The 23,700-nt window shown below is 43.9% G+C and overlaps 1 protein-coding gene across 1 annotated transcript in view; it reads right to left on the bottom strand.

Annotated features, from left to right (window-relative positions):
* The window catches only part of marco (macrophage receptor with collagenous structure), a 41,099-nt gene extending 23,221 nt beyond the window's left edge, over positions 1-17,878 (bottom strand). The window contains exons 1-6 of the mRNA XM_056289873.1: positions 17,722-17,878; positions 5,089-5,187; positions 3,689-3,861; positions 3,198-3,315; positions 2,518-2,571; positions 2,057-2,128 (exon numbers count right to left, since the gene is read on the bottom strand). Of these exons, the coding sequence (XP_056145848.1) occupies positions 2,057-2,128; positions 2,518-2,571; positions 3,198-3,315; positions 3,689-3,861; positions 5,089-5,187; positions 17,722-17,842 (637 nt within the window). The 5' untranslated portion in view covers positions 17,843-17,878. The remainder of the gene's footprint in view (positions 1-2,056; positions 2,129-2,517; positions 2,572-3,197; positions 3,316-3,688; positions 3,862-5,088; positions 5,188-17,721) is intronic.
* Between the last annotated feature and the right edge of the window lie 5,822 nt (positions 17,879-23,700).

Raw genomic sequence — 23,700 nt, 5'->3', positions numbered from 1 at the left:
AAGGATGATATTTTGATACATGAGTGGGGTGGGGGTTGGGGGGGTGACCTATTGGAAAACATCTGACTTGCGTGCTGGGTAATTTGTTGGCTTGTGTAAAAGTCCACCCCTGATAGAGATCTCTTACAGGAAATGTCAGGGCATTGACTAAATGGTGAGGCTGGGAGGAAAAAAGAGCTGTAGCCCATCCATCCTGCTTTTCATCTGCGTCTGACAGGAGATGACAGGTCATCAGAGAAGGGATCATTGCAGGACCTGCAGCTGAAAGCAAATGTCTCCTGCCGCCCTCACCGTCTCAAGAGGGAAATAAACTTTTGCTCAAACTTGGTGGATAAAGCAACAGTAAGAGAAAAGTAACAGAAAACTTTGTCGTCCAGTTGGCAGCGCTATGGCAGTTTGCAGTCATTTGTCTTTTTGATCAGATGGCACATGGTACGTTAGTTTCTCCCTAGTATGAACTGATTTAGGCACAGAATTAAGGGGGGAGGGCATAATTTTTCAGTCTATGAATTTAGATTTTGTCAATTATGTTTAAAAGCAGCATATTTCCACAATAGAAGATGAAACAGCCAACTGCATTCTGTGGACGTACATGGTTTCCTGCTTTGTTTCCTGTATAAGTGAAAAACTGACGTGCAATTTATGTGTACATCAGTAGAAAACCCACAGTTGTTTTGTTGGACTGGTCCTCCACATTTAGTTTGTTAGTTTTTGGCACTTACTTGCTTATTTACTCCATGTTAAATCACCAAGTGCAGTGCACAAATAAAAAACATATATTAAATCTTAAGACCCCATTGTTACAGACAAAGCTTTTATTTACAACTTATTTGCAGGTCACAAAATGCCAAGATTGCTAACGTTCTGTCGCATGGACACAATGCATGTCAACATGATGACGAATGAGGACCTAAGTGAGGACATTTGCTTTTATCTACTTTAAACCCCAATTTACACCCAATACGGATTTTGACACTTAACGCCGCCGTGATCCTTACCCTGATCTTTCCCCCTTTTTCTCCCCAATTATATCCGGCCAATTACCCCACTCTTCCGAGCCGTCCCGGTCGCTGCTCCACCCCCTCTGCTGATCCGGAGAGGGCTGCAGGCTACCACATTCCTCCTCCGATACATATGGAGTTGCCAGCTGCTTCTTTTCACCTGACAGTGAGGAGTTTCTCCTGGGGGACGTAGCGCGTGGGAGGATCACGCTATTCCCCCTCTCCCCCTGCACAGGCGCCCCGACAGACCAGAGGAGGCGCTATTGCAGCGACCAGGACACACATCTGGCTTCCCACCCGCAGACACGGCCAACTGTGTCTGTAGGGACACCCGACCAAGCTGGAGGTAACACAGGGATTCGAACCGGCAATCCCCGTGTTGCTAGACAACGGAATACACCGCTACGCTACCTGGACGCCCCCCCTTACACTGATCTTAACCACACCAAGCCCACACCTAAACTTAACCATCCGGTACTAAAGAGGTAGGCCTGAATAGACATCCTGATCTATGTCCTCATTCATCGATACGTTGACATGCATCATGTGCACGGGACAAAACATGACATGTGGTCTCGCATGGCAAGATTTCATGTGTGTATACTTGTCGCGAAGGGGCGTAGTCATGTCTGGCCCTGAGCCACGAGGCCAGCTGACATGCATTGTACACCTGATGTCAATCAACCTATTTTAGGGACTGCAAATATAAGTTTGATATGGACGTTTTATGTGTGACTGGGTTGATTTTTGCATATAATAATAATAATAATAATAATAATAATCTTTACATTTATATAGCGCTTTTCAAGACACCCAAAGCTCCTCACAAGAAGGGGGAAACTCACTTCAACCATCACCAATGTGTTTCTGTATGGCAAGGTGACAGTGAGGGCAAGATGGCAGTAGCCTTTCACATAGCGAGCTATGAAGACATCACAATTCAGGTCATGGCACAAAGCGAACAACACAGCAGTAACGTTACCAAACCCATTTAGTTGATCAGAAACATGCAGCATTATATGGCTTTACTTATCACTCAGTTCATTTTGACTTACCCTTCTCTCCTTTCTCTCCTGGGGAGCCTGCAGCTCCCGGAGGCCCAGTTTGACCTATGGGACCAGGGAAGCCTGAGGAGGCAAGATTTGGGAGTTAGATGATAGAAAAGGGGGATTCTCCCTGTTGAAATTAAACTCTTCAACCACAATTCTAACTTTATCGTAATTTTGTTGAGTTAGAAAAGACTCGGCCTGCTTTTGTGTCTGTAAATGCGTTGAAGCAGTTTCTACAGACAGTGTTAGGGATCAGAGGAGGTCAGGGTTTGCATTTAAGACACTAACTTTTTTTTACATTTGACATTGGAAGAAGCAAGGACAATTGAAATGTGAATGAAAAGGGACCTTCACTGTATGGGACTGAAATAGAAAATGAGATTGTTGAGAGATATATAATAACAACAACTACAAACATTTTTTTTCATTCATTTTTAAGAATGTGGTACCAAATAACTGAAACTCACCTGTTCGTCCTGGGTCTCCCTTCATCCCCGGTGCACCTTGCAGACCTGGAGGACCTGTGGCACAGCAGCACCAGCTAGTGTCCATTACAAAGAGAAACTTCTTTTTCTGATATAGATTAGTTTCTACCTCTGCTAGTTTTAAGCCACCGGTGACTGTCCAGGTGTCAACAGCATGAAGTCACTGGTGCACATGCATGAAGATTAAATTACACACTGATAAACATTCATTCCTAACTAGGTGCTCACACACATACACATACACACACACACACACGCACACACAAGCAAAAGCATACACTTAAAACAACTGCTCATATACGTAGATACCGGCAAACAGACACACACACCACACATGTGCATGAGCATGCGCATAAAAAAGCATACACTCAAAATGACTGCTCATACCGGGGAACACACACACACACACACACACACACACACACACACACACACACACACACACACACACACACACACACACACACACACACACACACACACTCACGACACATGCTTGCAACTCTAAAAAACTGCTCATAGAGACAGTGGCAAACAGACACACACACACACACACACACACACACACACACACACACACACACACACACACACACACACACACACACACACACACACACACACACACACACACACACACACACACACACACAGTGTCTTACCTGGGCTGAGGCTGATTGTTGCCATGTTGACCTCCAGGTTGTGGGTGCTGGTGTTCACCTGGTGCAGGTCAGCCATCAACTTGCCCAGCTGTCCCTCTTCTCCACAGAGACTAACGACCTGTTGCCATCGTCACAGGTGCAAATTATAAATGACTGTTAAATTGACCAAATTAAACTTTGCTAAAAAGTGATGCCCTTAGCATAAGTTCAATAAGGAAGGCGTCCCCCTTCTCGGTTTACCTTACTCTCCATTCATCGGGAGTCACCTGTCCTGCATTAAGTAAGCCCTTTACCCTGTTGCATTATGTTTCAACCAACCAACAAGTCAATTAACAAGGCATTAAATCCCCACATCCCATCACAGAAGTGTACTTTTCCAAACCGCGGTCAACACCAATGCTTGGCCAAGCCACCATTTTGGTTTGAAATCTTCAGCAATAAATCAAGGTGTGTGACGTGTTTCCCCTGCATGATAAAGACAGCGTCGAGACCTGGCTTTGCAGGGTGTTCAGATCATCCCTCAGTGACCTGGTCTCCTGGCTGTTGTTCTGCACCAGTGTGGAGAGGTCGGCATCGAGGGGCTCATTCCCAGGAACAATGTGACTGGATGATGTTATCTTCTGTGAGATGGAGACAGGGGCCAACAGATGCTGCAGCGTGAAAACTGAGGCAGAAGGTAAGAGAGAGGTGGAAATATTAATAACCAGTGCAGGGGAAACTACTTGAAAAGCATAGCTTTACACGCTGCCGATTACTTTACACTCAACATCTAGCTGAACTACATCAAGCATACCCTCAAAAAAAATAAAAATTTATATATATATATACAGAGACAGAGAGAGGGAGAGAGAGAGAGAGAGAGAGAGAGAGAGAGAGAGAGAGAGAGAGAGAGAGAGAGAGAGAGAGAGAGAGAGAGAGAGAGAGAGAGAGAGAGAGAGAGTGTGTGTTTGGTGAGCTAATAAGTGGCTCAGAAAAGTTAGTTCAAACTACTCTGTAGAATATGCTCACATCTTCATCTGCAACGTGATACAAAGTTGTATTGTACTGTAACAAAATGAAGTCACATGAGTGCAAACAACACATCTCAGCTGAGTTGATTATCTGTGACTTGTCTTACAGCCTTTAATTTTTACTGTGCATCAGGGCCCCTTGGAGAAGAGCTGTGAGTCAACAAGGGGTCCCCTGGTTAAATAACTGATTAATGAATTAAAAATTATGAAATAAGTACTAAATAAATAACATTTTGTGAAATAAACACTGTGTGTATGTGTATGTGCATGTGTGTGTGTGCATGTGTGTGTGTATGTGTGTGTGTGTGTGTGTGTGTGTGTGTTTGTGCGTGTGTGTGTGTGTGTAGTTTGCTACTATGTACATGTTTGTATTGTCTATGTGCTAGCCTTGGAGGACGGAAAACAAACAAACAAACAACAAAACAAAAAGAAAAACGTTTTTTCTTTTATAAAGCCCAGAAATGGTTCTAGGTGGTGTGGTTAATGATGCCTCCAAATGGCCAAAATCATCTGAACTAGAAATAACCATGTAAATGTGAATGTGGTTGTAGCCTACCAGCAAACAACCTGCTTAATGTACAGCATTAGCGGTAGCAACATCACAATGTTAAAAATGATAGCATTTTTTAAACAACTATTGCAAAGTGCTTTACAAAACTCAACAAACACAATAAACTAATTAAACTATGGAACGACACATTCATATGAACGACCACATAAGTCTGCCTTGGAAGTTAATGGAAACGAAGAACCATGCATGTTATATAGGTATCGAATATGAAGGCTTATAAAGGTAAACCCTTGAACCCCTCTCCCTATATAATAATGCCCCCTCTCTTCCTGGGCGACAGAAGACGCCACTATGGTGGGTGTGATTTTACCTTTATAGAATAGGAAGCCAGTCACCCCGGTCAGCAAGACGAGGTAAACCACGATCACATTTAAACACCACTGTCTTCTGGGCTTCTGCGCCTTCATGTCTAACAAAGAGACAGTGAAATGGAAAAGAAAACACCAAAATATCGTCAGTGTCCTGCGAGTAACGTACCTCCATAAACACTCGACATTTTCAGCAACTGCAGGCTGACACACAAATTGGAAATCTATGGATTCAGGGGCCCAACGAGGATCCCAGTGTTATGGAACATTGTGAATAAATGGTGGACTATGTCAGTTGCCATTCAAAGTCATGCATTCATTAATTGCGCATACCCATCCATGCAGCCATTATCTAAACCCACTTAATCTAACCCTGGGCCACGGATGGGCACAAATCCATCATGATGGGCAATGCACGGAGGGCGAGGAGACATCCGGGACAATTTGTCGGTCAATCACAATGTCTAAACGTGCTTAACGATGCTCATAGCCACACCTATGGACCGTTGAGAGTTCCCAGTTTACCTACCATGCATGTTTTTTGAAGAACTGGAGGAAAACTAGAGAGACTGGAGTGAATTTACATGCACATGTAAATTTACATTACATTAAATTCCTTTTAGTCCACATCAGCGAGGACCTGTCCTGGACATTAAACACCCAGGCCCTTGTGAAAAAGGTCCAACAACGCCTGCATTTCCTGAGGAGGATGAGGAACTTTGGCAGGGAAAAAGGACTAGGAAACACTCCTTTACCAACAGAGGCTGAGAATCCCTCATGCAAAAACTCCATCGTAGTGTCCATGGAGGGGTGTGATTGTACTGGGCGGCCGCCAGGTGTCTTCGTCACAAACTGTTGAAACACTAAGGGGGCCATAGCTAGAAACACACTCAGTAATCAGTAATCAGTCATCCTCTTCACTTAAATAATACATACAGGTGTGCCTGTCTTACTTTTTCTAAAGTGGCTGGGGAGGACGGAGATACAGCTAGCCCAACTTTACACGTGTTTTAGCAAGCGACTCCATACGAGAGGTGGAAAACTGCTGCGATGCTAGCTTTCACATAATGTTTTCTGATTTTAACTGTAGGTACACAGTAAAAAAACTGAGTGTTAATTTAACTCTGAGAGTGTACAAACGGATCCTTTCCGGTCCATTTGTACACCTCTATATCTGTCCATTTGCACACCTCTATATCCGTTTGTACTCTGTATATAGAGTGTACAAATGGATCCTTTCGGGTCCATTTGTACACTCTCAGAGTTAAACTATCACTCAGGAGTTAAATTAACACTCAGGATTTTACTGTGTAGGCAGAAATCAACCTGCTTATATAAGCTATTCAAAGAAAAAATGAATAACACAATGTGGTGTAGGAAGAAGGGCTGCACATACGGTTTATAATAAGCGAACGCCTTACTCGCAGCATTACAACCAGGTAAGACTCAATATAGTTGTGTACAGTTGTGTGCCCGACATACGAACTCCCGTACTTACGAACCGGCCTCCGTAAAACCTATTATTTGAAAAAAAAAAATGAAATCGATTTACACACGAGCGTGGGCTACCACGAAAGTTGGACCCACAAAAACTATGTGAATAATAATAATAATAATCATCATCATCATCATCATCATAATCATAATAATGCATTTTATTTAAAGGCGCGGCAGCACGGTGGTCCAGAGATTGGCACTGTCACCTCGCAGCGGGAAGGTCCTGGGTTCGAACCCCGGGGTAGTCCAACCTTGGGGGTCATCCCGGGTCGTCTTCTGTGTGGAGTTTGCGTGTTCTCCCCGTGTCTGCGTGGGTTTCCTCCGGGTGCTCTGGTTTCCTCCCACAGTCCAAAGACATGTAGGTCATGTGAATCAGGCCGTACTAAATTGCCCCTACGTGTGTGTGTGTGTGTGTGTGTGTGTGTGTGTGTGTGTGTGTGTGTGTGTGTGTGTGTGTGTGTGTGTGTGTGTGTGTGTGTGTTGGCCCTGTGATGGCCTGGCGGCCTGTCCAGGATGTCTCCCCGCCTGCCGCCCAATGACTGCTGGCTCCAGTAGCGACCCTGAGTAAGGAAAAGCGGTTTGGATAATGATTGAATGGTTGGATGGAGAGACACACGATGGTTCGTACTAACGAACAGACGGACTACTTTGCACGACGATCAAAGCACTGGGCGTTTTAGGCGGCTCGTCGGAAAAACGCCACGCCGTCGTCACCATTTTAAGTCGGGTCGCGTAAACATTGTTGTGTGTGTTGTGTTTTGATTTAAAATGTCGTGTGTTTACCCTCATAATCATGGCTTCAACAAAGCGTAAATCTGATGCGAGTGATGGTGATGCATCGAAGAAAAGGAAAACGATCACGACTAAAACGAAAGTGGAAAGAAAGCGTTCAGAGAGAGAGAGAGGTGAAACGCAGGGAGGTGAGCCCCGAGCGGGCTCTCGTTTCCGGCATCAAACGGCCGGCGTACGTCTGTCGCGACCCGCTCCGGGAACAGTGGCACGTGGGGAGATTGAAATGTAAGAAATGTTTCTTTAAAGTTTTTTATACACGTTCTCTCTCTCAATTATAGATACTGTACTGTAGTTACATTTATTATTATTACTGCATTATAATATTTATGATGTTTTAGGTCAAATATATATCATATACTAAGACAAACATTTGACTAATTGACTCTAGATGTGAACTGTACGTAACTGTTCCGACTTACATACAAATTCGACATAAGAACAGACTAAAAAACGGAACTCGTTCGTAACCAGGGGACTACGTGTATTTGGACATTATTGTCGCGGTTTTTCTATAGCCCGGATAACTATGGATGGAGGCGGGGACTTTTAGGTGCGACAAACCGGGCTTCACCACCGTTAGCTAGATAGCTGCGCCAATGCTAGGGCTAGCCTGCTAGTTAGCTAGTTAGCCGTGTGCTAATGGGTTAGCAAGCTCACCTTGGGACCAGGGCTGGTGATGGAACAGGGCGGCTGAGCTTTAGGCGGGGCGGGAGATGGATGGCTGCTCTCCGGGGTGCGTGTCTCTCTCTCTCTCTGTACTCTGGCTCCGGTGTGACCGGGTGAATGTCTCTCTCAGTCTCTCTGGGGAAGCTCTCGGGGGTAGTCAGCTAGCTACAGGTACCGAGGCAGTCTGCTGCTAACACTACCACTGCTAGCCACCGTATCTACTGTCTAGCCCAGGATACGCTAGGTTTCCCTGCTCTATCCCACGCTAAGGTGACAGTCTACGATATGGTTACTAAACAGTTCTGGCCTTTGTCTCTCCCGCGGTGTGTAATATAGTTGCGTCTGTGACAGCGCGAGCTAACCTGTGATTGGTCCTCTAGCTGCACGAGCCCAGTGCAACATTCCAAGTACATCCCCAGGCATTTCCCACTACATTATTCTATTAAGCCCCTGTTCTCTGACACAGCCAGGCAGGGTAAAGGTGGCTGCATGCTTTGGAAAACTGGGGTTTTTTCACAGCTTACAGTGAGCTCCAGCCCCTCTGCCATGGCTACCATCTGACCCAGTTATTATTTTCATTTTGTAACGCGGTTATTATTTGGTTTCATAAAGTTTATTATTTTGGTACAGTTGTACTATATTTAAAATATGTTGAAATTTTCAATGTTATTTCGAATATGTATATATGATTATATATGTTTTATTTTACGTACCTGTTGTACGTAAAGCCAATCCGGAGTAAGGGGGAAGGGTCACGGTGAAGGGCGGGGCAAGCGGTTGGAAGAAGAGAGAAGAAGAAGAAGGCAGGCGGGGTGAGTCGGTAGATTCAAGGCTTGTGAAGAAGAGATGGTTGTAAAACGTAACAAACGTCAGTCTTATGGTTTACAAGTTTAATCGCACAATATTCAAAGTCGAAGATGTAAGTGTGATACTGGTGGATCTAAAGTGAACGTCGGTTAGATGTTACTGCGTCATTCTCCAGCTCACCGTGACTGTCGTTCATGGCCGGATTAACCGACCAGGCAGAGCCCTAGAAAGAGTGAGTTACGTCAACTCCGTAGACGTCAATGGGCCAATTATTTAACAGCAATGGCGGATCATGGGAGCACCGGATAGTTCCAAACAGGGCGACCCGGGGCAATAGGATTTCTATGGCGAAGGTATGTTTCTCGCATTAATCAAAGGTTAATTTACAGGTAAGAAGCTACAGTTGACATTTTAATGATGACCATTTTACAAGCACGTTTGAATCAAATTAACGATGTAATTTAAAGCGTGATAGCGCGTCAATTTTAAACAAAATATTAGTTTTAATGTTCCTACACATGCGCATAGAATATGTGTCACGTTGGAATATATCTATATCTATATATAAATGTAAAAATCTGAAAATATTGGTTAGTAGTTACCAGAAATCGTGGCTAAGCAGTTCATTTAAATGACCCGCAAAGCTTCGTTTGGAACTATTCGGCGGCCACATGAACCACGTGACCCTCTCGCGTCTGACCCCTCATTGACGTAACTCTCTCTTTCCACGGCTCTGCCACCAGGGGGCCCCGGGGCACGCACGTCCAATTCCCCCCCCCCCCCCCTGTCAGATAGGCGACACAAACAATGCTAAACATTGTTAAATTTAAAACTAAGGCAAATACCCAACATGGTAGTCGATGCTATGCCGATCTGCATGGGATTCAGATTGCGACTACAAAGTACAACACAATTTTGAATCACAGAACAAACAGAGATGAGAATAGTAGCTCACAGCATTGCAAACATATTGCAAAGCCTTCTTCCCACTTACAACGGCTTACCAACAGGAAATAAATGTTTGTTTCAAAGCAAATAATTTAGTGAAATATGGACATATTTTAGTAAAACTACCTGTTTAATTATTTTTCAGTATGGGCATTCTAGCTATCACATGTTTTTAACTACACAATGAAACAATGAATTTGATCATAAGCATCGAGTTTGCACTATGTCAGATTTTGTTGCACTCGCAACGCTACAATGTAAACATGAGGCATAAACTCTTCAAACTGACATTGTGATATATTTAGAAACCACCCCCGACATATTTAGTACATTTATATTTGTAATATCTATGGCTCTGCTTCAAACGAGTCCCAAGCGACCGAAAAAAGCTTCCACTTCGACTCAAGGTTTCTTATACCGTCTATGTCGCAGAATTTGAAAGTATGATGATGTTATGATGATACTACACAAAGTTAAGTCACTCATATAATGCGAATTGCTTGAGTCTGATTATTTCAGCTCACTTGCATCAATGGAGAAATACTGTGTGTTTATCATTCTAACCCCGCATCAATAGAAACAGTAGCTTGGGGCCCCACATCAATAGAGACTTTGTAGCTTGGGGCCCTGCATCAGTAGAGACTGTAGCTTGGGGCCCCCGCATCAATAGAGACTAGCTTGGGCCCTACATTGCGACGTAGGGTTGGAACAAACGTCCCTTGTAGGGTATGATTGGGGATCTCTACTATACGCAAACACAATACCCCAGACCTTTCAGGGTCCCTCATGGTCTGGGGCCCCGGGGCACTCGCCCGGCATACCCGGTCTGTAATCCAGCCTTGCTGTCATTAGCCAGCTAATTAGCTAAGCTAGCTCTTTTTTTTTTAATTGAACAATAGAACATTTTACAGAAATAAACAGGTATATAGTATTAGCACATATCAGGTTCAATATAATTATACAACTACGTCAAAAGAATACAGTAAGGGTGTGGTGTTCCCAACACAGAATATTAACCAGTGTGGGTTGGTCGGTTTTGAATGTGCACATTCAAATGTGATTGGTGCTGAATGAGGTGGAGGTCAGCTATTGGTTGCTCCTGAAGAGTATATAAGGCAGAATCGCCACCAGGGCGTTCTCTTGGTACTCCGCTCTACTCGGGATAGCTAGGTTGTTACAGCGTAATAATAAATATACTACGTTACTGTCACAAGTCTGCCGTGTGCACTTTCCAGTTATCTACTTAAACAGTTTTAGAACAGTATTAGTGTTTCATACACGACAAAGGGTATCAGACAGTTACAGAGATAAATAAATGATAATATTGTCGGAGTGCAGGAATGAGGAGACGGAGAGATCGAGTCGAGTCAATTCCGTTTCCTCGCCACACAAAACGACACCGATACAGCACAATCTCTCGTGGCAACCAGCTAATCGCTAGGCTGCTGCAAACATGGCTCCACCCCGGAAACTAAGCGGTGCCTACGTCAACACTCCGAACGTCTGCCTTAAAGGAGCAGCAGCCCCTGGTGAATCTACCCTCAATTGTGTATCACCACAATATAATAAAAACAAAGAACAGACATACAAAAAAAACCGGGGCACATATTGCAGCGAATTCGGGGGGCAACCACAGGAACTGCCGCGGCGCGAACCTGTATCGCGGGAGACATCACTGACCGCTCGGCTAAAGGATCCGACCCGTCAGCCAGCATATCTACTTATCCATGAACGTTACACTACCCCCTCTTTCGGGAAGCGCGTCCCCGCGCTTAAGCATATCAGCTGCTTCACGCCTCTGGGCGCATACGCTTCCGATGGCCTTACGGTCTCACCATCCCACTTCTGACACCAATGCAGCGAAGTCGGGGGCAACCACAAGAACTGCCGCGGCCGGGACTCGAAACCGTATCGCCCGCACCGCGGGAGACGTCGCTAACCGCTCGACTAAAGGGTCAGACTCGTCAGGCAACGGCCAACGTGTCTACTTATCCATGCACGTTACACTATGTACAAATCTAAGGCTAAGCTAGCTGATGTCGTGGCCTTGTTTGCTGGTTCAGTGAACATGCGCAGCTATTAAAAGAAGACTCGCACGGGATCAGACACACCAGATAGCGGTTTGAGCCACCAGGGTTTGCTCAAACTTCCTCTGGCTACGTGGGATTCTCACGTGGGAACAAGTCACCCGAAGCAAGCCTTTCGTCTCGTTTTCACTCGCGCCCGGACCATTCGTGCGCACCGCCATTTCCTGGCATTGTAGGAACATTCTGGAACTGCCATTCTTAACCGAGTGAGTCAGGCACGTAGCCAGGTAGGTGGTTTTCGTGTCTGAACCCCCCCCCCCCGAAACGAAATGGCACCAATAATTATTTAGTTATCGTTTTGATTATTTGTCACCGCCCTCTAGCCTACTCATACACTGCATCTATCGTGACTGACAGGCGTTAAACCTGTCAGTTAATTTGTTTCCAAACATGATGTATCTTATTGGTCTGTTTTGTAAAACAAATAAAATCACACGCTTTTGATTGGCTCAGGGGTCTGACGAGTCAGCTAAGCAACCTGCCACTGGCTATGCTAGCTAAATGGTCGATCTATAGTTTGCTTTTCAAAAGCAAGGGAGCCGCCGAAAGCTACCTCTAAATCAGGCAAGAGCAGTCAAGTTAATATTCGTAAAATCAGTGATTTTTTTTGTTTCAACGTGTCCCGACTCAAAAAAGAAAAAAAGAACATTACAGATGATCTGGTCACTAACGTTACCGATTTTCCGGAGCAAGTGTTAGCAGACCCACTGCCCTCCTCGGAAACGGAGCCAGAGTTAGCAGACCCGCCGTCCTCTACCTCGGAAACGTTTTCACACGACTTTGTGGATTATATTGGTGGGAAAATATCAGACGAACAGAGAAGAGAAATATACTCACTGGACTGGACGGCCAATATCGGACAAACATTCCCTACAAAACTAGGAGGTAAACTACGTTTCCAACGTCATTGGATTGACCAGTTTAGCTGGCTAGTGTACTCAACAAGGTCCGAATGTTGTTTTTGTAAGCACTGTGTTGCGTTTGCAGTCGAGCATGTGGGCAAGGGAGGGCACAGAAAAGCTGGTAAGCTAATTAATGTCCACTTCTCAGACTGGAAACATGCTTTAGAGACGTTCAAAGACCATGCACAAAAGGCATATCACAAGGATGCATGTTTGAAAGCGGACAATTTCCAAATGGTTCTCAACAATAAAATGGATGCAATTTCACTGAGGCTAGATTCAGAGAGAAAAAAGCGAGTCCAAGAAAACAGAAAAACTCAAAAGCATCATTGCAACGTTGATTTTTTTCCGGTCGCCAAGAACTCGCCCTGAGAGGTGATATTGATTCAGGACCAGTGACATTGAATGAGCCAACTCACAATGACGGAAATTTCAGGGCTTTACTCAGGTTTAGGGCTACATCTGGCGACACAGTACTGTTACAACACTTGAGTAAATGTGCAGCAAACCCCAGCTACTGCAGTCCTGATGTACAAAATGAAATAATCAGCACAATTGGAGATGTGATAACAAACAAACTGGTGCAGAAAGTAAACTCCGCGCAGTGTTTCGCTGTGTTGGCAGATGAAATGAAAGATGTTTCAGGGCGGGAGCAGCTTTCTGTCTGTGTCAGATACGTGAACCAGCATGACAGCCAATATAGCATCAGAAAGGATTTTTTTGTCCTTTGTTGATATCGAGAAGTTAACCGGGGAGGCAATCGCCAATTCAATCGAAAGTCAGTTGACAAATGCAGGCGTTGATTTACAGTTTTGACGTGGCCAGGCAGGGATACGACGGCGCATCTGCCATGAGTGGCCGTTTAAATGGTGCCCAAGCTAAAATCAAAGAGAAGCACAAGCAAGCAGTTTATGTGCACTGTGCCAGCCGCAGTTTGAATTTGGTCCTAAACAAGTGCTGCATTGTACAAATGGTGCGAAATTGCTTTGGAATTGTCTCGGAAATCTGCACTTTTTTCCATGATTGGGCTTTGCGGTCTGCATGCAGTCTGCGACACGAGACGGAACGTCTTTTACCCGACTGCAAGAAAACGCGACTGACGAAGTTGTGTGAAACGAGATGGGTCGAACGCCACGACGCAATATTTACATTCAACGAGCTTTTAGACCCTGTGCGATCCAGCCTGCAGAAAATCAGTGAAACCTTCACAGGAGACACATCTGTCAAAGCCACTCAGCTCTTTAATTCAATTGACAATGCAGAATTCATGCTGTCCATGAATGTGAGTGAGAAGATGCTTGCAAAAACCTACCACCTGTCCACCTTCATTCAGAAGGAAAATTGTGACTTGGTGAGTTGCGTTTCAGCTGCTGATGCTGTTATTAAGCAGGTAGATGAGATGAGGGCTAACTCTGAGATGGAGTTCAGGCAGATTTTCCAAAAGACCTCTTCCCAAGCAGCCAAGTATGGGGGTGAATTTCGACCACGAAGAGGCATGGCCTGCAATGAGGATCCATTGAAGGCCTGTGAAAATCACTACCGGCGAAAGCTTTCCATAGTCATGCTTGACTTTTATTCATCACAGATGAAGGAACGCTTCAGCAAACACAGAAATGTGATCTCCAACCTCTGCTCCTTACTGCCATCTAAGGTCAGCATGCTGAACGACAGCTCAGCTCACGCGCTCTCCAACCTGTATACTGATTAAGTGTCACCGCATCTGGAAGTTGTAAAGTCAGAAATTGACACCTGGCGGGATAAATGGAAAGATGCAACTTATGTTCCACAAAATGCCATTGAGGCATTAAATGCCTGTAGCAGTGAGTTGTTTCCAAGCATCTTCAAGCTTCTCCGCGTTTTGACCACGCTTCCTGACACCAGTGCCCATGTCGAGAGAAGTTTTTCCCGTCTGGGAAGGATCAAGGACAAAATGCGCAGTACAATGACGGAAAGACGGCTTAATGGACTGACATTGCTCTCGGAGCACAGATACATTGTAGTGACGCCGGAAGAGGTACTGGACATCTTTTGCAGACAAAAAAGACGATTGGACCTGCTTTTATAAGGTAAGACCCACTTTTATTTATTAATGCATTGATGATTATCTATGGGCCATTAATACGTTGACATTTACCATACGGTTGGGTATTAGGCTATAGTATACAGTGTGGGAATTTTATTTACCGGTAGCTTTCGGCAGTGTTGCCCGACCCCCCCCCCCCAAAATATGTTTCTGGCTACGGGCCTGGAGTGAGTACGTTTGTCCGTTTAGCTCGCAAGAGTGAAGATAAGCCTGCCGGTGGCGGCGACAGGGTATGGCAGCCCAACCAAGAATTGTGTTAGTCCCACCTCAGCCCCACCATGGAACAACCAAGAAAATTGCCAAGCAGAATTAGCCAACCCAGCGCCTCCATATTAGACTGGCATCACCAGACCAATTCGCAAATGCGAAGGGAAACTCATTTTCGACCTCCAAGCGGTGTTATCAACGGGCGCAGACCAAATGCCGCTATTAAAGTGATGACATCATTTCCGTAAACAGAACGGACACACGTTCAGATAAATTAGCTTGCTAGCTAGCGCCATTGACATTTATTGTAAGTTATAATCACTCATACGAACAATTACGCTGCCAAATATGAAACTCTCAGACACATTGTTTACTGCTGGTGTTCGGCACTAAGGACAGGCCGGTGTGACACATTGTTTGTGTTTATACGCCACGTGTTATGTTCTTGCTTTAAATGCTGCCGCCGTGCAGCACGCAGTGGACGGGTGAGCCTGACAACAGGAATGAGTTGAAATAGCATGAATAGTATTGTCTGAACTCAAACCCAGCCACTGAGGATGCACAAGCCAGTGCATTCTTAGTGCCGGTCCCAAGCCCGGACAAATGGGGAGGGTTGCGTCAGGAAGGGCATCCGGCGTAAAATCTTTGCCAAATCAAATATGCGGATCATAAATAAGATTTCGGATGATCCGCTGTGGCGACCCCTAACGGGAGCAGCCGAAAGTAGTAGTAGTATTGTCTGAACTCAGCAGTAGTAGTGATCGTCCACGTCTGTTGCTCTCGAAGTAATTTTGCATGTGGAAAAAAAGGAGCGTGCAATCATCTAACCCATAGTCGCCTAATGCGTGGTATTTCTAGCTGCTGGGGGGGGGTTTGCTATTTTATTGTATGTATTCACATTTAAATTCTGACATTGATTTGAGCCCCGCCACTATATGGATTAGCCCCACCATAATTTAGCAAAACAAAAAAAAAATACTGGTGGTGCCGCCACTGCCTTCAATGAGGGTGGGTTTTTGAGGACCTCTTTGTTAGTTTGATAGATGCGGCTTTAGTTTAGTTAATGTTTAATGTGTTTGATTTGGAATATTGAAGAAGGTACCTATTTTAATTTTGTATTTGAACTGTATTGAGCCAGATATAGTGAAAGTGCACAAATCATTTTGTTTTCTAATTCTTTTCTTTTTTTCTTTCTTTTTTTTTTTTTACAATAACTACATATTTCGAGTTGCAGCTTTGTCTTGTTTGATTATTCATCTAACGGTTATTCATTTCATGGGAATTAGGGAACCCAAACTAAGATGAATGTAAATTGGCTTATAGTGAGAGAACATAGGGCCCTGCTTCTATAGTCATGGGGTAAAAGGGGCTACATGCGGGCCACCACTGTGACCTCCAGGATGGAAACCGTCTCCATGACTGAGTTGCAGCTAAAAGCAATAGTATATATGCCAGTAAAGCAGCAATGTCTAACATGGGATTAAAGGCAGCTGTTACTACGCTGTACCTACTATGTAACCCAGACAATGTTTTCTCGAACATGTTATATTTCAAATATGCTAACACAAATGAACCCGATATACTCTGCTATGAATGATTACACTGTAAACTGTAGATATGACAGTCTGCGCTGAATGGCTCAAAGCTAGTGTTGAAACACATTTCTCTTCCAGCGTTTTGGATGTCAAGCATTACGTAATGTTTATGAGCAGTTTGCACCAGGTCAATAGGAATAATAATAATAAGAAAGCCACTTTATTTTGTCATTGTAGGGTTACAACGAAATTTGTTCTCTGCATTTAACCCATCTATTGTATAGGAGCAGTGGGCAGCTGTGGTGCAGCAACTGGGGACCAACTCCAGTTCTTCTTTCCATTGCCTTGGTCAGAGGTACATACAGGAGAATTAATCCTAACATGCGTGTCTTTTTGATGATGGGAGGAAACCAGGGCACCTGGAGGAAACCCACACAAACACAGGGAGAACTGCAAACTCCAAACAGAAAGGACCTAGAACAGCCTGGGGTTCGAACTCAGGACCTTCTTGCTGTGAGGCAACAGTGCTAACCACTGGGCCACCGTGCCACCCACTAAATGTACAAGAAAGCCTTTATTATGTACTAGATCTGCCTATATAGCCTTTATTCAACAAAACAGACCACCGAAGATACAGGGACTTGATCGTTATTTAATGTCCTGGTGTAGCCAGTGGCTGAAATATAAAAATGTCTTTGGATCAAAATTGGGACCTCATGTCAGATCCCCCACAGCCCACCTTTGGGATGTGACCAAGCCTTTAAACAACAATGGATTCAACCTGGAATCAAGACCTGAGATAGGATCACCACTCTCTCTCCTTTCAGTTCCCAAATAGCTATGGCTACTACTATGTTTTGATCAATGGCATATGTGGTCACAGGAATATTGTGCTTCATCTTTTTTCAGGGGGTTGTCAGTCCAACCCATGATTTCTGCCCAGTGGTTTGTCATAATGTATTGATATGGGAATTAAGGCTTCTTCTACTGCTGAAAAAACAAAAGTACTGTTCAACGCAAAAGAAAACTTGGACCCTAGGTTGAGGCAAAAACATACAGTTTGGCTCCTGGACCTGAGAAGCTCCAAAACACCCCATCTGTGGGCACTCACCATTGCTCTGGAAGCTGTGGAGGTCACTCCTACTGAGGTTCATGTCAAATAGCGGGTTGGTATGGCTGTATGAGATTTTACCCTCTGCTCTGTCCACTGAAGTCTCCATTATCGATGGCATCGATGGCTCTGGCACTCGAGCAGGGCAAGAAGTGGCCTGGTGGAGGGGGGATCCTCCTCAAGAAACCTTTATAGCAGTTCGTGATGTAGCAAAATAGAAATGCTTCCTGAGTTTCGACATAAAGGAGAAGGGATGCACGCACGCACACACACACACACACACACACACACACACACACACACACACACACACACACACACACACACACTGATTTATAGAGATGGCACAAAAAACAGGAAGTGAAGTCTGTCACTTCAGGCGGAGATTACCAAAGTTCGGCAGCAAAAATTCATGCAGAGCCACAACCTAAAGGAAATGGGAAGTTAAATAAACGAAGGGTCACTGTTGCCGATTAGTTACTGTAACAGCAGATGCTGCAGGTCTTGGGTAACATTCATGATCCATAAATTGGGTTTCTTTGTGTCACTGGTAAGAGTGATAACCTGTAATGGAGGGATTTGTGTTTTGCTATCATGTCAGCAGAGTGCAGTGGCAATAATGTGCCCCCTACTCCGCAAACAGCAGCGTTGAGAGATGACCACTTAAGACAAGATAAGCTAAAATGAGATAAGATCAAGTTCTTTTAGCAAGTGTAGATACAATGGATATAGACGGTGGAAAGTGCAACGGTGCCATGACGTTTAACCTCCGGGTAGCAAGCCAAGGGTTAGTGTCCTGCATAAACTGTTCAATTTTCTAGTGAACAAGCGAAACATTTTTGCACGCACGCGCACACGCACCCCCCCACACACATTTGCAACAGAAACTTTCCGTAAAAGTAAGCAAAGTACAGATAGCAAGAGTGTTTTTTTTCTTTCCTTACGTCACACCACTGCATTTCCTCCAGGGAAACATGCGCAGCGACGGGAACTTCTTATCTTAAGTAACATCATCATATCTCCACAGGTCTGCGTTTGCCTGCCTCGGGGTGGCGGAGATCGATCATGGCGTTTCTCTTAATAACGTGTCATATCCGGCGGAGTCTTTTATCCCCCAAACGGTTTATACAGTCGCCTACTGGTGCGCGGATGCACCTGTTCTGTGGGTAGATCCAGCGCGGGAGCTAATCTTAAATCATAGCGGTGTTCTTGTCACGGTGTACACTAGAACACGTGGTACAGTGATGTTTAAGCCCCGTGACTAAAAAGGATCAACGTACTCTCATATTGATAAAGCGGAGCAAAAATGACCCGATTTGTGTTGTTGTTTTTGTTTCAGCTCTGTGTAGTCTGCACTGTATGATATGTTTATTGACCCAACACAGCGTGTTAATAATAAAGGTGTGTGTGTGTGTGTGTGTGTGTGTGTGTGTGTGTGTGTGTGTGTGTGTGTGTGTGTGTGTGTGTGTGTGTGTGTGTGTGTGTGTGAAACCACCTGCGTTGTGGGGACGTTTTATGGGTCCCAGGAGGAAAAGGGTCGATTTTAGGGTTAAGACTTGGGTTTAGGGTTAAGGCTAGAATTAGGATTAGGTTAAGGTTAGGGTAAGGGTTAATGTTAGGCATGTAGTGCTGATGGTTACGGTTAGAGTTAAGGGTTAGGGATTGAAGTCAATGACGGGTCCCCATAAGTATAGGGAGACATGGAATGTGTGTGCGTGTGTGTGCTTGTGAGAGAGAGAGCGAGAGATTGTGAAACGCAATGGTTTAATCTTCGTAATGGGAGGTTTTCCACAATATGCTATACTTTAAGACTTCTCTCAGTCAGCCCAGTATTTTCATGGGTGACTTCATTTTCACCGACGTGATTTTTTTTGTAGTAAAGTATTTTACTTTGACTCTTGCAAAACTCAGAAACAATAACTTTGTTTCAGTAAAAAGAAGTATGGATTGTCCTTCTTCAGCCTCTATACTTTATTAAAAAAAAGATTCAGGATTGCAGTGTTTGTTATAAGTACTTGGTCTTCATGTTTACTTTTCTATTTCATTACTGACTTCCGACTTCGTTTGTTTTTACCTTGAAGTTATGCTTAATTGTTTTGGGAAGGGGGGTGGGTTGTGTGTGTGTGTGTGTGTGTGTGTGGGTGTGTGTGGGTGGGTGGGTGGGTGGGTGGATGGGTGAGGGAGTCACCCTAACGTACGTGGTACATTTGCGGTAAATTACCTTTTATCGCGCTGCAAATATGACATACGCGTGCGCTCCCACAAATAGCCACTAGATGGCGCGCTGGTGTTATTTTTTCTTATAACTGAGGTCCACCAGCTCCGCTCAGACACAGCTGGACCGTCACGGGTAGACGGCTGCGGAGCGGGAAAGCGCTGTTAAGTTACAGAGCACGGGACGGGTGTTATATTTAAACTGACAGGTCTAACAGAGGAATACGTCGCCAAGACAACATCATTTGTTGTTGTTTTTTTGTTTGTTTGGTGTTGTTGTTGTTGTTGTTTGTTTTGTTTTGTTTTTTCTTACTTTTTTACCAGATTGAAAACCATCGTATAGAAGACTCGTTATAACTACCACTGGTTAAAATTCAGACCAAGATGTGTTTTTCGTCCTCTCTCATCGAGATGTCCGTTATGTTGCCGCATCAAAATACTTTGTATGCAGCCTTAATATAGAAATGTGCGTTTCATGCGTGTCGGCCGGCGGCGACACGCAAAGTCACGACCCTAAGTGCTTGGTGGATCACATATATTTGTATTTGACTTAATCTCGGTTGATATTCTAATTGTCTAGCTAAATCCGGTATCAGTCGTTTTGGTCAGGCAAGCCTAAGGAACGTGTGCTGTCTGGGACCTTGTGTGTGAGTGTGGCCCACCCATATGGGGAAAATGATCAAGTCAATCTCTCACGTCTGTTGTTCTTGTTGTTGTTTTTTTAGGGGGGGGTGCAGTAGTGGTCTGTAGACTGTGTAGCTGTCGGCTAGTGAAAATTGGGACCCTCGGACCCCCCCACCACCACCACCACCAACACCGCTCACTCTTCCGCTTCCCTAAATCCTTTCTCGGGGCTCGTCCAGCTCCATCTCCACACCCCGCACGGCGCTCACTGTGTTCTCAGCCTGACGGCCTCAGATGTAGGATAGCCTCGGACAATCCTAAATATACGGGGGGGGGGGGCGCCAATGGAAATTTAGGGATATTGGTGCCCTTTAAATGTCGGAAACTACTCTATGAAACGACCAAGTGACAGAAATAATGAAATCCTACTGAGTCATTTCAGTTTTCACATTGTCGGCATCATATTCTGTATATATATATATAGCGTCCCCCCCCCCCGAAACCGTCAATGGTGTTGTTATAAGTGCTCAATTAATGAGGAGCGGAATATATATATACACACACACACACACACACACACACCCATCCATTATCCGAACCGCTTATCCTGCTGGCAGGGTTGCGGGGTTAATGGAACATTATTATCAATACTATTATTGTAATTATTATGATCATAATTATGATCATAATAATTATTATTATGTCGTTGTTGTTATTATTTTCTTAAATGTCAAATGACACTTGAAAAAAAAAATATATAGCGTATTTTTCCGAAGCCGTCAATGGTGTTCAGTGCTCGACTAATGAGGAGCGGAACATTATACTTGAAAGTCTTGCAAACCAGGCGTGTAACCATATATATATATATATATATATATATATATATATATATATGGTTACACGCCTGGTTTGCAAGACTTTCAAGTGTTATCTGACATTTAAGAAAATAATAACAACAACGACATAATAATAATGATAATAATAATGATAATAAGTATTATTATGTTATTATCATAATAATTATAATAATAGTATTGATAATAATGATAATGATAATGACACAACATTGCGGTTAGTATTATATTTAGTGACAACCTGTTATTTCACCAGTGTAACGTTTTAATTAAAACATGCATTTCATTTGGGCCATTTGTAGCTCGTGTTAGGCTTTCGCACTTGTGAAATAACACGAGACAGTTCATTTAGGCAGGTATATCTCGCCCTTTTTTTGTGTGTGTGTGGGGGGGCACATTAGCTTGTATTTAACAGTTTAGTATGACCACCTTAACTCAAAACTGAAATTCATACACGTAGTGATAGTCTATAGTCTCAATCTCAAAATTAGATACGTAAACTAAAACAAACAAGCAAATAAATAAATAAATTAATTAATATAAATAGAACAACAATTTCGCGATGAGAAGTCCCAAGGTCAGGGACAACAGTATATTGGATGACACACACACACTCACATATATGTGTGTGTGTGTGTGTGTGTGTGTGTGTGTGTGTGTGTGTGTGTGTGTGTATACACAAATATATGTGTGTATGTATATATATATATATATATATGTGTGTATATATATATATATATATATATATATATATATATACACACACACATATATGTGAGTGTGTGTGTGTGTGTGTGTGTGTGAGAGAGAGAGCGCGAGAGAGAGAAACTTGGTGCGTTGTTCTCCCTCAACACACGACTAACTGAAGATAGATAATCTTAAGAGAAATTATATTTTACACACGATAAAAACTTCTACACATTATTGAAAATAATGTCATTAGGCTACGGCGACTAGAAACCACATCGCAAAGTGGTCTGACTCAAGACCAGCTGTAGCTTCAATTTTTTGTTTCTTTCAATACGCAGCTCCAAAAAAAACCCCAAAAACACCCTAATATGAATTACCCCAACGCTAAGCCGTCAATAAAGTCATGTCTGCACGCGCTCTCCGTGGACCAGTCGTATTATTCAACGCCTTTTATCAACACCTTGGAAATGACGTCATCCTCGGTAGCGTGTCTATTATATTGCCCCCCTCGCGCACTTTGATGAAGTGTTCCGCGCGGCGGCAGTGACAGAGCCTTTGAGGGGGCTTTCTCTCTCCTACCCAGGTGATGAACGTCCGGCTGATCAGGCGGAATAAGGAGTAATTAAAACCTATAAATTATCTTTAGGCAGCTCCTCTCTCGTGGCATCACGTTACAGGAGAGATAAGAGCCCGTTTGCGATGTGGAAAACAATTTCTGCTAACAATGGGAACCTTGTAAAAAAAAAGGAAAGAGGCGGCGGCTGCACCCAGCTTGAAGCTGTAACAATTGTCAAATTAGCAAACGGCTTTTCAATGAGGATGCGATGATTTAAGTTTTGCCAACCCAAATGAGAGAGGGGAAAAAAACAACCAAAAAAAAAAACCAAAAGTAGTTAGGACAAAAAAAAAGAAAGAGTCTGGTGATTATGCTGTAAATGTACTGAGTAAGCAATTGAGATAGCCTATTGTAAGCATAACAGGCCAATACGTGTTCCCCCCTGCAGGCCTACGGTAGATGACTTTATCCTCTTCCAGCGGTGTTCAACGTGTGTGCAGCTGAGTAGGCTACAGGCCTACCATCTGACAGCTCTGTGTAGCCTACACTATGCAGGCATGTAAATAAATGAACGTGCCAACGGGAAAGACCTGTGTTGTCTCTTACAAGACGAGGGGCCCATATTTGAACCACAATTGAAGTGTTGCGATAGCTGAATAGGATTTTTCACTTCACAACTGATGGTAGTTTATCCAACTGAGAGCTAAACGTCTCTGTCTCTGTATCCCGACGTAAAATCATGCTAAAATGATAATGAATTGATGAAATAATAATGATGGTAAAGATATGGGAGTTGCTCGCACTATCACCCCAGAATCTCCCACAGTAACCCCCTGCAGGCTCCCTTCTTCATCAAATTTGGGAATAATAGTTTTTTTTCTCTTTTCCGGGGGTGAAAATTACGTGCGAGATGTAATAGATATACCCTAACAAGGCTGACGGCACGTAGCAGCGATAATCTCCTGTTTGGTTTTCTGCGGAAACCTACACGCTGCTCTCGAGCCCCTCTCGCTCAGAGACGCCTGACATTATTGGACGTCG

This window comes from Lampris incognitus, chromosome 11 (assembly GCF_029633865.1).
Source record: "Lampris incognitus isolate fLamInc1 chromosome 11, fLamInc1.hap2, whole genome shotgun sequence".
Classification (NCBI taxonomy): domain Eukaryota; kingdom Metazoa; phylum Chordata; class Actinopteri; order Lampriformes; family Lampridae; genus Lampris; species Lampris incognitus.
This window is presented reverse-complemented; position numbering and strand designations above follow the sequence as displayed.